We start from the raw sequence: 18,390 nt of genomic DNA, 5'->3' as shown, positions 1-18,390 counted from the left end.
TTTTGATGGCTTACTATATTTAAGTAGGATGTTATTTGGGGAACACAGGTGAAAGGTACACAGGAGTTATTTTTACTATTTTGTGATGTTTTTAGATGTCTAAAATATTTCAAGTGAAAAGTTTTAAAATGTTTTAAAGCAAATCAGAAATACACATACAAAGGAGTGGATATGGGGCTAGCCTGAGAGTCAGACTAGTAAAGCCACCAGGTAACCATGGAAACACACCAGGGTCAGGGTGAATGTGAGGAGCCAGGGAGGGTATCGGAGGGGTGCCCACCAGGTTCTGTGTGCCAACAGGGAGGGTGACAACAGTCAAAAAGGCCTTGACACTTTCACAGCTGGCACAGCCTCCACGCCACCCTTCCTGCGGCCTCAGGACAATGCCATGATGGGCCCATTTCACAGATCGGGAGACCCAGGCAGCGCAGAGCAGGAGCATCAGAGTCTGGCTGCACAGCTTTGCACCTCAGCTCTGTCAGGATAGCCAGGTGACCAAGATGATCCCTTCGCCTCTCTGAGCCTGAGGCCTTCCCCTGTAACATGGAAGCAATAAACTTCCCTTCTCACGTAAATTTACTAATGCTGCATAACACAAAACCATAAGCTTAGTGGCTTAAAATAACACCCCCCTATTAACTCACCATTCTGTAAGTCAAAAGTCAGGACATGGCAAGACTGGGTCCTCTGCTCGGGGTCTGAAAGGCTGATGTTGGTGTGTCGGCCTGGGTGCTCTGTTATCTGCTCGGGGTCTGAAAGGCTGAAATCATCACTTATGGGGGATTTGCGCCAAAAACTCATAAACTGGATTTAATAAGAAGGAAACATCAGACAACCCCTCATTTAGGGACAGTCTACAAAGTAACTAAAAGTCCTCTTCAAAGGCATCAGGTGTGTCAGCCAGGGCATCCTCTCATCTTTCCTCCAGGGGAGACTCTACTTCTGTGCTCACTCAGGCTGTGGGACTAAGATCCCTATCTCCCTGTTGACCGCCAGCAGGGGCCACTCTCAGTTCCTAGAGGTCACTCACATTCCCTGCCACATAGGCCCCTCCATCTTCAAACCAGCATCCCCTGCGTCCATCCTGTGCTTCCAAGCTCAATCTCCAGGAAGAACTCTGTCCCCTTTAAGGCTCACCTGATTAGGGCAGGCCCACCAAGGCTTATACTTTCTTAAGGTCACCTGTGCATATAACATGGCCTAGGCATGGGGGTGAAACCCGTCACAGTCACTGGTCCCTCCCACACTCAGGGGAGGGGGCTATACCAAACATGGGTCATGGAGGGTCTTCATATAACAATTCTCCCTTCCGCATTTGCTCACAGTAGGAAAAGCACATGGGAAGCACTCAGCGAGCACCCACCCCTGCGAGTACGCCTGCTCCATCATTCCAGGAAAAGAACCTTTGTCTAAGGAATCCACATCCAGCGCCTCACATATAAAGAAGAAAACACCATTCATCCTAGGGCACCCCAGGCAATTGCTCCAAGCATCCTGCATTACCCCAGAGTCTCTCCAAACAGGTCCAGGCTCTCAGCCTGCTCAGGGTGAGACAGCACCTCTCACACAGCCTTTGGGCTGTCTGCACTCACCTCATGAGGGTCCTGGGCAGAGCCTTCGGCTGCACCATGGGGTACCCGGACACCACACAGGTGCCTCATGGCAGATACCCTTCCCTTCCCCATCCCGCCCTTCCCTTCCAAGCTGAGATGGAGCCTCCTCTCCTGCACAGACCCTCCTCTGGGCAATGCAGTCTCAGCTCCTTTTCTGAATGAGCTCTGCAAACCCCCAGCCCAGGCCCCTACGGCAGTCACTGTCACATCCTCCTGCCTGGTCTCACTCTGCTGCCTTCCTGGGACCCATTTTCACCCGGGGTGGCCAGCCAGAGTGATGGCTTGGAAATGTGCCTGATCACACTGTCTCTTGGTCTCTCGCTGTCACACACACTCCCCTCACGCACATACACACTCACACCCCTCTCTTCAGACGTCCCGTGGTTCCTTCATGGCAGAGAAGCTCCTCCCCAGGCCAGGAGGCCCCACCCGGTTGGCTTCTAGCTCCCCTCCAGCCCCATCCAGCACACTCCTGCTTTTCTCTTGCTTCTCTCTTGCCAGCCGAAGCTGCCCCCACCACCTGGCCTTTCACTGCCAATCTCTCGGCCTAGCACACATTTCCCTTCCTTGCTGGGCTAATTCCAAGCCACCTTTTGGCCCGAACTCAAGTGACCTCCCCTGGACACTTCCCTCAGATCCCCAGACATGCCAACCCTTCAACAGGCCTGCAGGGCTCCAGGGCAGCCTCCCCACAGCTGGATGGGGCATTTGCATGTGGGCTGATATGATCCAAGCCCACCACCCAGCAGACTATCCGCCCATGGGGATGAGGCAACAGGTTTGCTCACTGTGCTATTCCCCAAGCCCAGCCCCACCCCTGGCATTATCATAGGCACTAAATTTGCTGGAAGGGAAAGAGAAAGAAGGAAGACAGATGGAGGGGTGGAAGGAGTGATGAAGGAAGAACTGACACATGCCATGAGCGACATGGCATCATCACACATCTTCTCTACGCCTCTTTTTTCTACTCAGGTTCTCAATTGTGAGCAGAAGCCACTTCATTGCCCTTCTGCACCTAGCCCAGGCGCCCAGAATGTCAGCCCCATGAAAGGTTAGCTGAGCCCCTGGGTGCTAAAGCTACAACTTCCACCTCCTCCCTGCTTTAGATTTTGCCAGGCAAGATGCAAGCATCAGTTCAACAAAACAGGAAAAAACAATGATTGGAATCCCTCTTTTCCTACAAGAAAACAGCTGCTCTACACTAATATCCTTCTGGAATAAATTGTTATTAGTTAATTTTTTTAAAACCACACAGAGACCAATTATTAACAAATGTGTGGGTTCACTTTCAGTGACGCGCAGCCGCGACGATTCACGCTCGGGCTCCTGCCCACTGGCTTGCTCCCTGCTCCAGGAATTTCCAAAAGGGTGAGACTTTAACCTGAAGCTGTCATGGAATTCTTGGCTGTTGTTGTTTTCAATTCTTCCCAGCTCAGTTTTAATTTTTCTTGTGGGAACATGGGAGTGGGTATAAGAAGGGGTGCTAGCTGTCACTGCTGTGTCCTCAAGAGTCAGTCAATGTTTACCAAGCACCTCCTATGAGCATGGCTCTATTCTACTGCCCAGGGCAGAGCTGGAACACCACGAATCCCTAAAGAAAAAGGACACAAATATACTCCCCAAGTGGAAGCGGGCTGGAAAAATATTACAGGAAAATAATCGCATTTAAATGTCAACACTGTTTGAAGTAATGATCTTAAGGAAAAGACAGGCTGTATTAGATTTCCGGGGATAGGGAAGGGGGGTGGGAAGCAAGGGGGAGAGCCAGCCCAGGTGAATGAGAGCACAGGGAACGTGCTGAGCTCACCCCACAGGGCATGGTATTAAATGTGCTCCAATACTCACCCTTCCCATTTTAAAAAATGACCTGAATTATAAATTTTCCCTAAATCTTTTGTTATTTTACATCAAAGCAGAGCCAGCTACTTGCAAGGATTAGGGGTAAGAAGTAAACAGAGCAAACAGCCCGTGCTCCCTTAGCTCAGTATCCATGTGCAGGTTCCTTCCTGAGCCCAAAGACAACCCTAAGGAGCCCAGGGGCTCGTGGTCAGCTCAGCATAGCCACAGCCTCATGTCCCAGCCGGAATGAAACTCAGCCTTTGACCCTGGGCCTTTCACCCAACTCAGCGTTGTGACTGCCTCAAGTCAGCTCCCCCACTAGGAAATCAGGGTGCAATGCCTTAGAGGAGCTTCCTGGTACATTCAGTGATCTCCTGAGCCAGCTCCAGGGTGGTACAGGGTGAGGGGAAGGGGAGGAAGTTCTAGAGGGACGCCCGATTTCACCCAGCAGCTCGGGCCAGGAAAACCCTCCCTCCTGTGTCTTGAGGCCCAAAGGGAGACGAGGGCATCTGGGAGCCTCAAAACTTCACCAGATCAGAGCCTCCTGCCCTCATCCACCAAGACATGGCCTTTGGTGGAAGCTTCTCCACAATGATAGGAGGAGGCTAACGCTAGTTCATGGTGACCAGGATCTTCCTGTGTCCCAGGCAGTGTGCTAAAGGCTTTACAGAAATCATCTCATCTCGGCATCATGACTGCCCGTCTAAGGAGGTATTAATATAAGTGAAGTAATCCTCATTCTGCAGATGGGAAAACTGCAGATCAGAGATGTTAGGTAGGTCTTCCAAAGCCACACAGTGAACCCAGGCAGTCTGACACCAGAGTCCATGTATCTGCAAGAACCCCACAGACCTTGTCTGTTGGCTTCCAGTGTCAAGGCACCACCCTATTAGAGGTGGCAAGAGATTCCAAGATGGTTCCGACTCTAGGAGCCCACAGACTACATAGGGAAATAAGCTTGTAGATTACAAGACTGGCCCCAGTTCCTCACCTCACCTGTGTCTACATATGACTTTCCTGCTCCCCTCACCAAAGGGGTCAAGCATACTTCCCTCCCTTTGACCTGAAGTTTGCCAATAGGGTAATAGAATCAGCATAAGTGAAGGTTTCCAGCCGAGACCCTAGGAGGTCCCACGTATCTTCACCAGTGCACAAGACAAACACTGCTGGTTTAGACCGCAGGCCAGGAAGGATAAGAGATGCCTGGAGAAGAGCCAGCCTGGACCATCGACCCGGCCAACATTCAGAAACCCAATGACTGAAAGCTCAGTGGGGTCTGGAGATTGCTTTTGCAGAAGCATGTGACACCTGGCAGAGAATGGAAGCAATACAGCAGAGAAGGGGACAAGTTTGAGAGGTCTGGCACTTACTACTTATGTGTCCTGTCGTTTCACTTGTGAAAACGTTATGGCCCTAGCCAGACCCTGAGCTTCCCGGATGCAGCATACCTCTTTACCTCACCCCCACACCATGCTCCATGCACACTGCAGCGCTTAACACACCAGCAGATAGATAAGCAATCATGACCGGGCCACAAGACCAAGATGCCTACTGACAACAGCATTTCCCTGTTTCACTGAAACGCGTACACCAGCCTTGTGGGTTTCGGCATGCCTGTGTCTTCCAAGCGCGACCTTCATGGTTTCTTTCCATATTTCTGTGTATTGCCACCACTACATTATTAATACTTTTAAGTCATGTTCTTTTTTATGTAAATAAGCTTGATTGGAAAGAACACTTCTATAGGACCCCTCTCAATGGAGAACCTGTATCTCTGGTTGTACGTAGAGTATAACAGGAAAATAAAGAATGTGGGGCAGGGGTCAGGCAGACCCCAGAAAAACAGGAGACGAGACAGTCCTGACACCATGGAGGTCATCAGATCTCAAGAGTTTTGTACAAAAGACCCGGCCAATAAATGTGCCAAGGTCAGCAACCGCTTGAGTCAAGAAACACAGTCAACCCAGGAGTAAGGCTTCCTAAGACAATGCCTTCCTGCCAAAGGGAAGCAGAAAGACCATTTTTGGCATATCTTCCTGACTTCACTGAAATCCCAGAGCTAGTGATTACAATCAGGCAACAATTTCTTCTACCTATGGATACAAACTTTCAAGAGGTAATGGAACCAAAAAGTAACGCAATAACAATTGTAACTCATTAGAAAGAGTACTGCAAGACCAATGTGATTTTTAAAAGGGTTGTATTACAAACAAGAGCACAGTACATACAATAAATGTATTTCTTAAGTCGTAGAGCCACAGCTCCTGTTCTCTCAGTGCAGGGCAGATCCATCTCATGGCTGCCAACTAATCAATGTCAAAGTCTACAGACATCCTGCCCATTAGATAAGGTGCGTTGCCAAGCTACCCATCCTAACGACTTGCTTTAACAAACAGGAACACGAGCCCCAGCCCATTAAAGACGGGACCTTCAACAACTCCATAGACAGCTGATTCTCTGCCATCACCTTGCCTGACTTTCAATAAATAAATCTTGTCCCAGTGGCCATTTTGGTTAAATGAACTGGGAAATGAAAGAGTACATCTGCCTATGTGTGCTTTTGTGACTACAGGTATGTATACATCTGTCAGCTAGATGTGTGGAGCCAGGAATGAGGGTGAAACACACGCTTCTATTCCATGTAAAGGACAGAGGGCCACTTTCCATTAGGCGCAGGATGAGGGGGGCAGAAGCTGGGTGGTGCAGATGGGGTGGGCCAGGCCTCAGACTCACTTGGATTCAAGCTTCTCTTCAAGCCACCCCTTTATAGAAATGTGACCCTGGGCTGCTTACTCAGCCTCCCTAGCTTTCTGACCCCACCTCAAGGGTTGAGAGGAATATTCAATAAAAGAAAGTATGATGGCTCCTTTTATAACAAGAGTTGACAATATTTTCACTCCAGCCATTGATCACTGACCAAATGATGGGCTCTGTGAGGAACAGTGACCCTGCCTCTCTTCTTCCCTGAATAAATATTGTTAAATAAAGTTAAAATAGACATTATGTTTAGGTTTGGATAACACATCTTAGTCAAACCTTTAATTTCTTAGTAATGGCACAAAACATAAAAACCGCTTCAGTCTTCCCATGAGATTCTTTCTATCTGAGGTTTGAAAGGGCAGCTACAGGCCACATGCAGCTCCCAGACATGTTTTGTTTTGGTCACATGGTGCTTTTTTTTCCCCTTAAGATAGAGTCTTGCTCTGTCACCCAGGCTGGAGTGCAATGGTAAGATCTTGGCTCACTGCAACCTCCGCCTCCTGGGTGCAAGCAATTCTCTGCCTCAGCACCGCCCCCCCCCACCCAACCCCAAGTAACTGAGATTATAGGAACCTGCCACCACGCTTGGCTAATTTTTGTATTTTTAGTAGAGATGGGGTTTTACCATCTTGGCCAGGCTGGTCTTGAACTCCTGACCTCATGATCCACCCACCTCAACCTCCCAAAGTGCTGGGATTATAGTTGTGAGCCACCACACCTGGCCACATGGTGCTTTTTTAAAGTTGATATGGCAGGGACTGTAGTTCACTACCTGACAGTCATTCACATCCTCCCCTTCCTCTGAACCTGCTCTTGTTAGGGGTAGCAATACACCTATCTCAAACAAACAAAAGAGAAACAGCTGTACTTCCCAGGCTCCCTGGCAGCTGTAGCCATTTGATGCTCTCAGGCCAAGGGGGTATAAGTGGGTGTCACTGGGCAGGGCTCCCAAGAAGGCAATGGTCAAACTCAGCAGATTGACAGTCCCGTGCCTCTCGCTATCCTCTTTGTCCTGCCTAGAAAATGAACTTGTTGCTGGAGGTGAAGCAACTATGTCGTAACCAGAAATCAGTAAAAAAATCACTGAGCATTCCACCCTGCAACAGGGAAGCCATCATGCTGTCTGGACTTCCAGTGGAAGGAAAACCTTTATCTTCTTAAGCCAGGGTTATTTCGGCTCTCCATTGTGTAAAGTCAACCCAATCCCTAATAGATAAACTCGCAATATTTAAAAATCACATCTGATAGGTTTGAATGTCTGTCCCTCCAAATCCCATGTTGAAATGGAATCCCTAATGTTGGAAGCAGGGCCTGATGGGAGGGCTTTCATTCATGGGGCAGATTCCTCATGAATGGCCTGCTGCCCTTCCCTTGGTGCTGAGGGAGTTCTGGCTCTGATAGTTCACAAAGATCTGGTTGTTTAAAAGGTCACGACAGTTCCCTCCCTGATCCGTCTCTTGCTTCCACTCTTGCTGTGGGATGGGCCGGCTCCTGCTTTGCCTTCTGCCATAATCGGCAGCTTCCTGAGGCCTGAGGAGGAGCAGATGCTGGCACCATGCTTTCTGTACAGCCTGCAGAACCTTGAGCCCATTTAGCGTCTTTTACTTTATAAATTACCCAGTCTCGGGTATTTCTTTATAGCAACACAAAAACCAAATACACATCTCATATAAAAATCTGGATTCCCAGTGTTGCTCTTAAAACAGGATGGTTGGTGGGGCTCACGCCTGTGATTTCAGCACTTTGAGAGGCTGAGGCAGGTGGATCACGAGGTCAGGAATTCAAGACCATCCTTGTCAGCATGGTGAAACCCTGTCTCAACTAAAAATACAAAAAACTAGCCAGGCATGGTGGCGCACGCCTGTAGTCCCAGCTCCTTGAGAGGCTGAGGCAGGAGAATTGCTTACACCCAGCAGGTAGAGGTTGCAGTGAGCCAAGATCGTGCTACCACACTCCAGACTGGGCATCAGAGAAATACTTCATCTAAGGGGAAAAAAGCAAAAACAAACCCGGATGGTCTCGCCAGCCTGTGCCCATATTTCCATGTGGCGAAAAGCAGCTCTGCCCTGGCAGGCATGCACGCTGACCCTCCCAAGGCAGGGGTCCCAGTCCTGCAGACCGTGCAGTGTGGTGCCCTGCACAGAACAGTTTTCTATGCATGGAATAGAATCCAGCTCTCAAATTCAATAACAAAAGCTCCCAAACTATCTAATATGCTTGGTTATAGTCAAACTCCTTCTTTTTGCCTCTGTTGCTGTGTCACTTCACATCCATCCATAAATGCTGCCCTGGCTGAAGCCCTGGGGAGAGCGCGGGACACACCCGCTGTCTGCGCCGTCCCATCCGGCATGCTCTGGCCACAGGACTAGGATTAACATGGCTCACGTGTGTCATTCCGAACAGGTGCCCTCCCCTACAAAGCACCATACTTGCAAAGGAAACAAACTCATCAGAGTAAAACAATCCCCCCAAAATACACATTCGAATCCCATTTCAAGACAACCAGCGTTCTCTCCCGTAATTACCAGACCAGAGGGAATAACTTGTGAAGGCGGGAGGACTCTAGGAGATTTCCAGTCATGAGCTGGGGAGGCAGGAAGGGAGCTGGGGAGCAGCATCTGAGGCTGGGTGAGCCTGGGGCTGGAGAGGGAGGCAGGGATAGGGAGGCACAGCCTCCACAAGAGGTGAGAGTGGGAAAGCATCGGGGAAAAGCCTATGAGAGCCAGCCCGCCCAAAGTCCAGAATCGGAGCAGGAACCCACACCTTCCTCGGTCCTCCCCCATTCTGGGAACGGCCCTGGTGCCTGAAGCTGTTCTGCACCCATGACACCTGCCTGGCCCCTAGCCAGATCAGCCCTCTTCAATTTCACAGAGCTCGGAGATGCTGACCAGCTCAGCCAGACACAGAGCAGGGCTGGGGTGGACCTGCAGGCTGCTCCTCCTCCCCCTCCCTGCTGCATGAATCACTGTGGTCACTGCCACCATGACTTTGTTAAAAAGAATGAAATTGCCTCAAGGGGACTGGAGAATGTCCTTGGAGGTGTCTGCCTCCTAAAGCTGCATCTCAAAAATTAGTCATTGTTAACAGCTCACTCATCCTCACTCACTCTGAACTTAAGGACAGTAATGACCATCATTTTACATGAAAGGAAACTGAGATTCAGAGAGGTAAAGTGACTTGCTCAAGGTCACACAGCTTATCCATGGCTGAGTCACGACTTGGACCCATTTATTTAGCTCCAGGGGAAAAATCTCTTTGCAGCTGATTGTTCACTTGGCCATAGAGGCCCTTCTGGCAAGAGCCAAGCATGCCACCTTGCAGGTTCTCTGGGAAAGCTCCCTGAATTGAAAGAAATGAGTCCTGTGTGGACAGGAAATTATCTCTGCTGGGTATCCCCCCATTCAGAGGATTCAGTGATGAGACTTGGGAGGCTAAGGGTCCCTTCCTGCAGGAGAGCTCAAGTCCACACCAATCACTCTGGCACATCCACACCGTCAGCATCCACTGGGGAACTACCAGGTGTTAGCACAGTGCCAGCACTGGTGGCACAGCCAAGAAGACCACAGACAAGGCCCTGCCCTCATGGAGCTTACAGTCCAAGCAGCACTGCCCAGCACAAATGTTCTAGATCTGCACTGTCCAGTATGGCAGCCACAGCTGCTTGTGTTTCCTGCACACTTGAAATGTGGCTAGTACAAGTGAGGAAACAGAATATTTTATTTAGATTTAAATTGCCACATGTAGCTAGTGGCTACTATATTAGACCATAAACAAGTTTGTCTAATAAACAAATGAGATCATCGCCAAGAGTGCCAAGGAGGCTCCAGTGATGAGGAGGGAGGCAGGTGAGGCTGGAGGGTACCCCTGGGTCTGACTTCCTCACATCCGCTGTTCCAATGCTAACAGCTTTGCCTGGTCCTTCGGCAGGCCCCAAAGACAATGGGGTCCACTGTCATTGGCTTCTGTGTGGTGTTAGGGTGGGAAGGGACAGAGAGGATTTTTTTTTTCTCTTTGGAGGCAGGGTGTACCTCTGTCACCCAGGCTGGAGTGCAGTGGCATGATGTTGGCTCCCTGCCACCTCTGCTTCCCCAGCTCAAGGGATCCTCTACACTCAGCCCCCGCGAGTGGCTGGGACTATAGGCGCTCACCACCACACCTGGCTAACTTTTTGTATTTTTTATAGAGAGAGGGTTTCACTATGTTGCCTAGGCTGGTCTCAAACTCCTGTGCCTAAGCAATCTGCCCACCTTGGCCTCTGAAAGTACTGGGCTTACGAGTGTAAGCCACCGCGCCCAGCTGGGAAAAGGAGTTTTAGTTCATCCATCTTCTATAATGAACAGGCAATGCTTTTATAATCAGAAAAAAAACTCTATGTTCTTAAACTTGGTATTTTCTTAGGCATCTAGCTTCTACGTTTTTAATAACCCTGAAGAAGCTGACAAGGTGATTACTGCATAGTCGTACTGCTAATTAAGCCATGTAGACACCCTACAAGGGGCCAGAGGGAGATCCCCAGAACCCAGGACTCTAGAATAAGAGAATATTCGAGGAAGGAAGCTAGATAGAGCCACAGTACAGACAAAAGAGGCTCCTGCTCCTGCCCTCCCCCATGCCCAGGCAGGGCAGTATTACAGGCTTTGAGGCAACAGAGACACTAGACCAGATTTGCATTTTGGAAACATCCTGTTCTGCAGGAAAGTGGTAAGAGGAAGAGAATCAAGACTCAGGGTTGAGGTTGTCCAGGAAAGGGAAGGTAAGAGCTAAATCCGGGTGGGGGTGAGGGTGGGGGTGGGGGTGGGAGAAACAAGTGGGTGGGCTTCAGGAGGCCAGTGGCCGGCGGGACCTGGGACCATGGGAGAGGGAAGTGTCAAGAGCAGAGCCTGGTGTTGAAGGTGTGCAGGTGATAAAGCGGCCATCAGCACAAGCCCACACCTGCCTGCAGGCAGAGCCGCGTGAAGGAGGAGGGGGCCGGCATGAGATGCCCAGAGCCGAGGGCCTGGGGAATGTGGCTGAGCATCTGTGCATAGCTCGGGATAGGGGAGGATGCTCAGAGAGGCTTCTCGTTCTCCAGGCGGTCAAGCAGACCTGGATCCGGCCCTGCGGAAGGACGCAGGTGCTGGCTCCTCCTCACTTGCCCTCCAAGCCCCTCTCTGGCCCCATCCAGCTGGCAGGAGTGACCAGTTGCCTGGACAGGCACCGCCACATAGGTTGAGGCACCAGTGCCTGGGGCTTGTGCCCATTCGTCCTAAGAATGCGTACTGAAAATCTCCTGCATATGAACTCTGTGCAGAGCTCAGGGGTACAGCACCGCAGGTGGCAGTCAAGCTCCCTGTCCTCAGGAGGATCCCGGTCTAGAAGGAACAGTCCTCAGAGAATAAAACTGACAAGAACCCCAGGTGGTGATGGTGCCAGAAGCAAATCAGAAATGCGATCAGAGCTCACTGGGGTGGGGCACAGGCCTGAAGGACTGGAAGGAGCCAGCAGGACACAAAGGTCTGGAGCTCGGAGCCAGGGAGGTTGGAGAAAGGAGCTGGAGAGGCATGGAGCCAGGACAGAGCAAGGCAGCCACAGCCAAGGGACAGGGGTTGGCTGGTGAGCAGCAGTGACAGGATCATATTGAGGAAGGTCCAGGAGGCAGCCTAGGACCCGACAAGAAGGAGGCCACCATTGTGCTGGCACCGATGCCAGGGCTGGCCCTGGGAAGTGTCAGAGGCAGAAGCCCATTTCCAGAGACTGAGAGCAGCTGGAAGAAGAGGAAGCAAAACTTCTCATGACCATGGCTCCTTCGAAGGAGGAAAGATCAGGGGATGCTTCCATACCTTTGATTCCATTTTTATTTTGGAAGAGCACCTAACCATGCTCACAGGCATAGTCTGTGGGTTTACAGAGAGGCACACTGGGAAGATGCAGATGGGCACATTAACTAAGCAGTGGTGAGAGCAGCGGGAAGGTCAGCCCTAGGGGAAATATTTCATCCCGTAGTCCACGGCCACAGATCTGGCCATGGGGAGATTTAATGCACTAATAAGGCCACAAAAAGACACTCATGCTCACTAGCAATCAGAGAACTGCAAATTAACACAACAAGAAACGATTTGTCACCCTTCATGCTAGAGAAAAATAGATTGATGATCTCAGGTGTTGGCAAGGGTTTGGAGAAAGGGCACTCTCATCGATTACGGAAAGAGTGTGAATTCGTACATTTTCTAGCAGGGTGCAATATCATTAAAATAAAATATGTGGGTCTCCCGTGGCCTCAACATCCCAAGAGGAAATTCTCAGGTGAGAACAAGTCAGTTTGTGCCCAGGTAATTACAGCTGTGTTGCCTGCAGTGGGTAAGAACTGGAAACAATACAAATATCCGATGGCTAAACTGAAAATCTGTTCCTTAGCATCCTGTTAAAAGAGAAAGGGAGACAGATACTGCAATGAGGCAAGATCTCCAAGACCCAGTGTGGAGTACAACCATCCACGGAGGAACCGTGGGCCCAGCACATCCCCGTGGGCCATTTTCCAAGCAACACAGGTACATAAAACACTGGGAGCAGTCCAAAGGATGCTGCTCAGTTCACAGCAGGGGTAACCTCCGGAAAATGGGAAAAAGAGGTGTCAAAGCATAGTCCACCTTTCTAAGAATGTTTCGAGTCCTTGGAAAGGGAATATTGATGTATTAAAAATGGCTTTGCAGGGGAAAGGGTAAACACAACTTTGGACTCTTTCATGAGAAATTACAGAATTTAGATGGGAGGAGAGAGCTCTTCTACTTTACTCTGTGTGAGGTTATTCCACAGCTGGAGCTCTAGGTTCAATTTTCAGGAATCTTACATTAAAGCAGCAGGTAGACAAATGAGGGAGGCCATCTAGGGAGAGCAGGTGAAGGGCTGAGACTCTTCAAGAACTGACTGAGGTTGTTTCAATATCTAAAACCTTAGGTTCTCTGAAAGCACTGAGTAACATGCAGCAGAAGATCCCATCAGGACTGATGGGTACCAGACCTTTTGGAACTGTTGGGAAAAATTCTTAAACAGATCTGCCCAAAGACAAGCATGTACTACATCAGAAAGGAGTACACCATCAAAAGAGGTATGCACGCACACACCAGGCCAGCCAGGCGAGGTGTGCATGGAAAATACTCCGAGTCCACCCGTCCTGCCTCAAGTTCCTACATCCCTTCCAACTTGATGATTCTGATTCTCTTTCTGCCAGAACAGAAAGAAACACAATCTGCTCCACACAATCCATAAGTACTTAATTGCTTGGTGCTTTTTAGTAAGGTTCTACTGCTCACAGAATTGCACATATTTTAGACTTTTCACCTCTGGCATCTGCTCCCGGGGTCCCATTTTGACCAGTTGCACCAGAGGAGAGCTCAAGCCTGCACCCTCCCACACATAACTTCATCACAGACACCCCAGCCCTTCCTCCTCCTTCCCTCATGGACCAGCACCACCTGCCCAGCCCTCCGTTCCCACCCACAGAGGCATAAACTCACAGACAGCCAAAAAGCCGAGTCCTCCATAATTTCCATTTCAAGTTTGCTTCCTTTTACTGCCAGGGAGACAAAGGGAGCTGAGAAGGATTCTCATGAAGAGGCACTCAACTTCCATGATTGCAACAGTGGAGGATTCTCCTCTCCAACCCAGAGAAAGGCAATCCATCATGGAGGGCTGAAGGCTGAATCCCCCATTCCTAATAAAAGGATTAATTAAAGCCTTAAGGGTCTGCCATGGCAGCCTCTGCTTGAAACTCTAAGGAAATTAACCTGCCCTCCAGATAGAGAAAAGTCAGAGATTTCTTCAGGCTGGAACCTCAGTTTGACCAAGTGACACAGTGTCAATTGTTCTAACAAAGAAATCTTCCAGGATTTGCATTGGTTTATTGTTTAAATTTTCTAATGGGGGGGGGGGGCTCCAGTGCCCACACAGCTGCCTGTAATAGGTCCTTGTAGGCAGTTTATCAGGAAGCTCTGATGTGTTCAGTGAAGGAATCCCTTCCCACAAAGCCAGCCTTCACCCGGGCCCCAGGGATTATCTCTACTTTGATGCCCACCATTTAACATGATCAAGTCCCTATTTGGGGTCTTTGCATTTAGAGAGAATAAGTCTTCAAAGGCAGGCAAAGCAACTTGTTATCAAAACAGAATCTACGAAGGAATTGTGCTTCTCTAAGATACAAAACTGAGTCCTGTGGCTTGAGACCAAAACACCAGCTTTGATTCTTTTTTTGAACCCTACATTTCAGAAGCCCAGACTTCTCCCTGTGAAGTGAAAATTGCCTTCTGGTGGAGAGAGGTTTTAATGATCACTTTGCTTCCTGCGTCTCCATGGTGACAGGCGCACAGAGCCCACCCCCCTCCTGCTTTATTAGGCCTTTCTTCCTCTCCGGAAAGTAATCAATCAAGCCCTATAGACGCCTTTGTGACCGGTTTATCGCCTAAACAATCCACGCTGCCTTGGGGGTGGAAGAGTGGATAGAGTCCACACACTGTCACGAAGCCGGGCTCTGTCCTGGCGCACGCCCTTCCTCTCCCTGCCGGTGGCTCTGCCCAGCACACCTGTCCGGGGGTCGGGCGTGCCCAGGTGCGCCAGGCCCCGCTGGAGTCAGGCGGCCAGTGGAAGCCCTCAGCGCTGTGGTCTCAGCTGCGGAGCGCTGCCCTCTCAGAGCGGATGCCCAAGCGGGGATCACCGGAGCTGGGGCCCGGCGTGGGGAGGGAGGGAAGAGCCCAGAACCAGCGCTGGGCGGAGGCGGCCACGGGTCTGCCTCTCTTCCCCCAGCCGGCCAGCACCCGAAGAAGGGAAGCCCCCTTCCAGGGGACGGCAGAGCTCAGCCGGCGAGGAGGGGAGGCTGCAGCGCCGGGCTCTACCCAGGAAATCAGCTCTTCATGGACAAAGGGCTCCGAGGCGCCCCAGCCCTGCGAGGCTGGGGATAGGAACCGCGGGGCCCAGCGCCGGGTCCTGCCGCGACTCCCGAACGCAGGCAGCGCGCGGAGCCCGGCGGGGTCCTGCTCCCAGCGCCACCTGCCTCAGGCCTCCCCGACCCCGCCCGCCGCCCCCGCCCAGCCCGTTACCTGGGTTCTCCCCGGCGTCCGCGGAGGAGGTGGCCGAGGAGTCGGTGAGGACGCTGGGGTCACTCTGCGAGCGGCCCCGCGACACGAGGCAGCCGCTCCCGTCCTCCGACGCGGCCATGGGCCCGGCCGGCGCGGGGGCAAGTTAGAGCGAGCCGCGTGGAATCAGAGCATCCGAGACGGCCAAGGTCACCGGCGAGGGGGCTGGAGGGGGCGTCTTTTTAAAACAGAAAATTTTAAAAGGGCCGGGAAAGGAAAAGAGCTGAAAAAAGACGCCGGGGCTGGCGTCAGGGTGGGGAGACAATAGCCTCGCCGGCTGCAGCCAGGCGCATCCCGGCGTGCGCGGCCTCGCTTTGTTATTTATTCGTGTTTATTCCCATTCTTCAGTCTATATTCCAGGAAAAAAAAAAAAATAAAGTTGAACCAGGAAATAAAAACTTTTTCTTGTCAGTGTTTATTGCGTGCTTGGGGCAGGGGGTGATGTCCTGGAATGTCTGGGGGCGCTCCCTCCCCCCACCCCACCCCCCACCCCCCCGGAAAAAAAGGGAAAAGGAAGAATCTTTGCTCTTGCGATTGCTTTAATCCGAAAGCTGTTCTTGGAGCATCTGTTGGAAAACATTAGGATTCTCCCATCATGCCGTTCGAGAGGAGCATGACGTCACGGGAGAGGGGCGTGAGAAGGCGCGTGGCCACAGGGAGGGGTCGTACATACCTGGACCACGCGCTGGGGTAGGGGAGGCGGGGCTGGACCGTGGATTAGGTGCCGCCCACCCCACCCAGCTGCGCTCTATAAGCAAGAAAGCTTCCTAGTCCCGCTTCCTCCTCTCCCCGAGGAAAGGGAACCCTGAGGGCCCCTAATTTCCCCAGCAGCTGCAGGCAGCTGGTTTCCCTGGTCCTTCCTCTCCTCGAACTCGGAGGCCAGTGGGTCCCGACGCGCCCACCCCGGCACGGGGGGAGCAACCTGAGGCTTCCTCCCCGAAGCCATCTGGCCTGGGCCTAATGGGGCACCCCGACACTCCGACCCCTCAGCCCCTACTCCCTCCCTGAGCGGGAGAAAGAGGGAGGAGGGCCCGGGCCCTTTCCAATGAGCCTTCTTCTCAGCCGCCCTTAGGAAACTGAGGGGACAGGCAAGGGAGGCGACCCCCCCTAGGGCAGCCACTCACAGAGGTGTCCTCCAGGGTGCTAAGGAGCGATTCTCACAACCCTGGCGGGGGTGTGGGGCGAACACAGGCCGGCAGCTGCTGCTTTCCAAGCAAGGGCAGGGAAGGAAGAAAGCACCGGAGACGGGTAGAGAGGAGGCCGGAACGGGGCAGTCACCTGGCCTGGTCCTGGAAGGTGCCCAGAGGAGGAGGCATTTCAACAGATTTCAGGATTCAAGGGTTGTAGAGACACCAGGGGGAGCACACCCCCATTTCAATTTCTCAAACAGCCCCATGGGGCAGCCCTGCTCTGAGTCCCCTTTGCAGGTGCTGGAAATGAGGGGCAGAGTTGTTCACCAAGGGCCCTCCTGCTAGGGGCAGAGCCTTCCATGAGGCTGTCCCCATCAGATTAGCACCCACAGCAGAGCCTGGGAGTGCAGGGTGAGCGCTGGCAGTATGGACGAAACCCCGGTGAAGTGCCAAGGACAGAACTGAGCCGGATGGGGGTGGGGGAATAAAATGGATGTTCACTCCATACAGAGCTTTGAGCTCTCAGCAGAAGCTATTTCAGCAGCATCCCTCGCATCCAAAGAAAGGACTCATTCATTCATTCAAACTATGTGCAGAACCAAGTGTGTGCCAGGCACCACACCAGGCATTAGGGACCTAGCAGTGCACAAACACAGAGACACCCCAACCCCTTGAGTCTTCCAGGCAAGAATGGTCACCAACAAACTAATAAGATGCCCAAATAATCATTTAATTACAATTGGCAATTAAGATCATAAAACAAAGAGGAAACTGATGGGAAACTGCCAGGACTAGATAGATACATTTTATCCACATAAAAATGTGCTGGCTGGATGATGATGTGCCCTGCTAGCCTTGGACTGGGCATTTTGCATGAGGACCTCATTCCTTCCTACAACTGCCCTGGGGGGTGAGAGCTACTGTGGTCTCCACTTTTGAGACGAGGGCAACTTCAAGAGGTGAGCACTCTTGCCCAGGTCACAAGCCAGCACGTGGAAGAGCAGGGCCACAGCCAATGCTCCTGGCCCAGGGTCTTTCCAAGTGTGTCTTCAACACCTCCCACTCCAGGTCCCCGGGGTTCTCCCGACACACTGAGTACAGCCCCACAGGAAGGTTTCTGAATCCTTGCCCCCAACCACGCCATGGGCCCCTCCCGAGTCTGGGTGAGCGAACATCTGAGACAGTTGAGCTCCATTGGAAGGAAGCCTGCAGTTGACCCAACTGTGCAAGTGGGGATGGTGGGAAGCAGCAGGAACGGATGGAGGCCAGAGACTGGCTGTGGGTGGGGAAGAGGAGGAGAAAGCGCACACCAGAGGTCTCCAGCTCTCTGTCATTTGCCAACCACCCCTACGTTTTTTAGCCTTCCTTATTTACAACCTATCGTCCCATTGCCTTAAGATTTGTCTTTAAATCAATTTTTTGCACTTAAATGCATTTTTCCTCTCTCTCTTGCAAGCTTCCTCCCTCCCTCCCTCTACTTCCTTCATTCCTTCCTTCCTCTCTTTCTCTCTTTCTTTTTCTTTTTTTTGACTTTTGCTTTTTTGTTTTGTTTTGTTTTGTTTAAAGAGTTTTGCTGTGTTGTCCAGGCTGGAGTGCAGTGGCTACTCACAGGGGCAGTCATGGTGCACTGCAGCCTCAAACTCCTGGGCTCCAACAATCCTCCCACCTCCGCTTTCCGAGTACTTGGGATTACAGGTGTGCACCTCCACGCCTGGTCCACATGCATGTTAAAGGAAGCCTTCAGTAGGACGGGTGGAGCACAGCCTCGCTGGCTGGCATCGGCGACAAGGAGCATGCGCTTAATAGCCGACGCACTCTTGGCCTTAGTTGGCTCCTGTGTGGTTAAAAAGGGCCCAAAGGTAAGAGAGATGTTCAACTAGGCAGGCATCGAATGGAGACATCCTCTTTAATGTTACCACAAGGACAAAGAACAGAAGGAACTTT

At 51.5% G+C, this 18,390-nt stretch overlaps 1 protein-coding gene across 7 annotated transcripts in view; it reads right to left on the bottom strand.

Moving 5' to 3' along the window:
• The window catches only part of PHACTR3 (phosphatase and actin regulator 3), a 263,489-nt gene that overhangs the window by 221,534 nt on the left and 23,565 nt on the right, over window positions 1-18,390 (bottom strand). For 2 of the 7 annotated variants that reach the window (XM_010343166.3, XM_003932643.3), the window contains exon 1: window positions 15,281-17,913. The exons of 3 other annotated variants lie outside the window; for them this stretch is intronic. In XM_010343166.3, coding sequence (XP_010341468.3) covers window positions 15,281-15,398 — 118 coding nt within the window. In that variant the 5' untranslated portion in view covers window positions 15,399-17,913. Of the gene's footprint in view, window positions 1-13,705; window positions 15,216-15,280; window positions 17,915-18,390 lie in introns of those variants that run through there. 2 more of the 7 variants (XM_010343167.3, XM_074406726.1) reach the window with 2 other exon arrangements.

The sequence above is a fragment of the Saimiri boliviensis genome, chromosome 9 (assembly GCF_048565385.1).
Source record: "Saimiri boliviensis isolate mSaiBol1 chromosome 9, mSaiBol1.pri, whole genome shotgun sequence".
NCBI classification, from domain to species: Eukaryota; Metazoa; Chordata; class Mammalia; order Primates; family Cebidae; genus Saimiri; species Saimiri boliviensis.
This window is presented reverse-complemented; position numbering and strand designations above follow the sequence as displayed.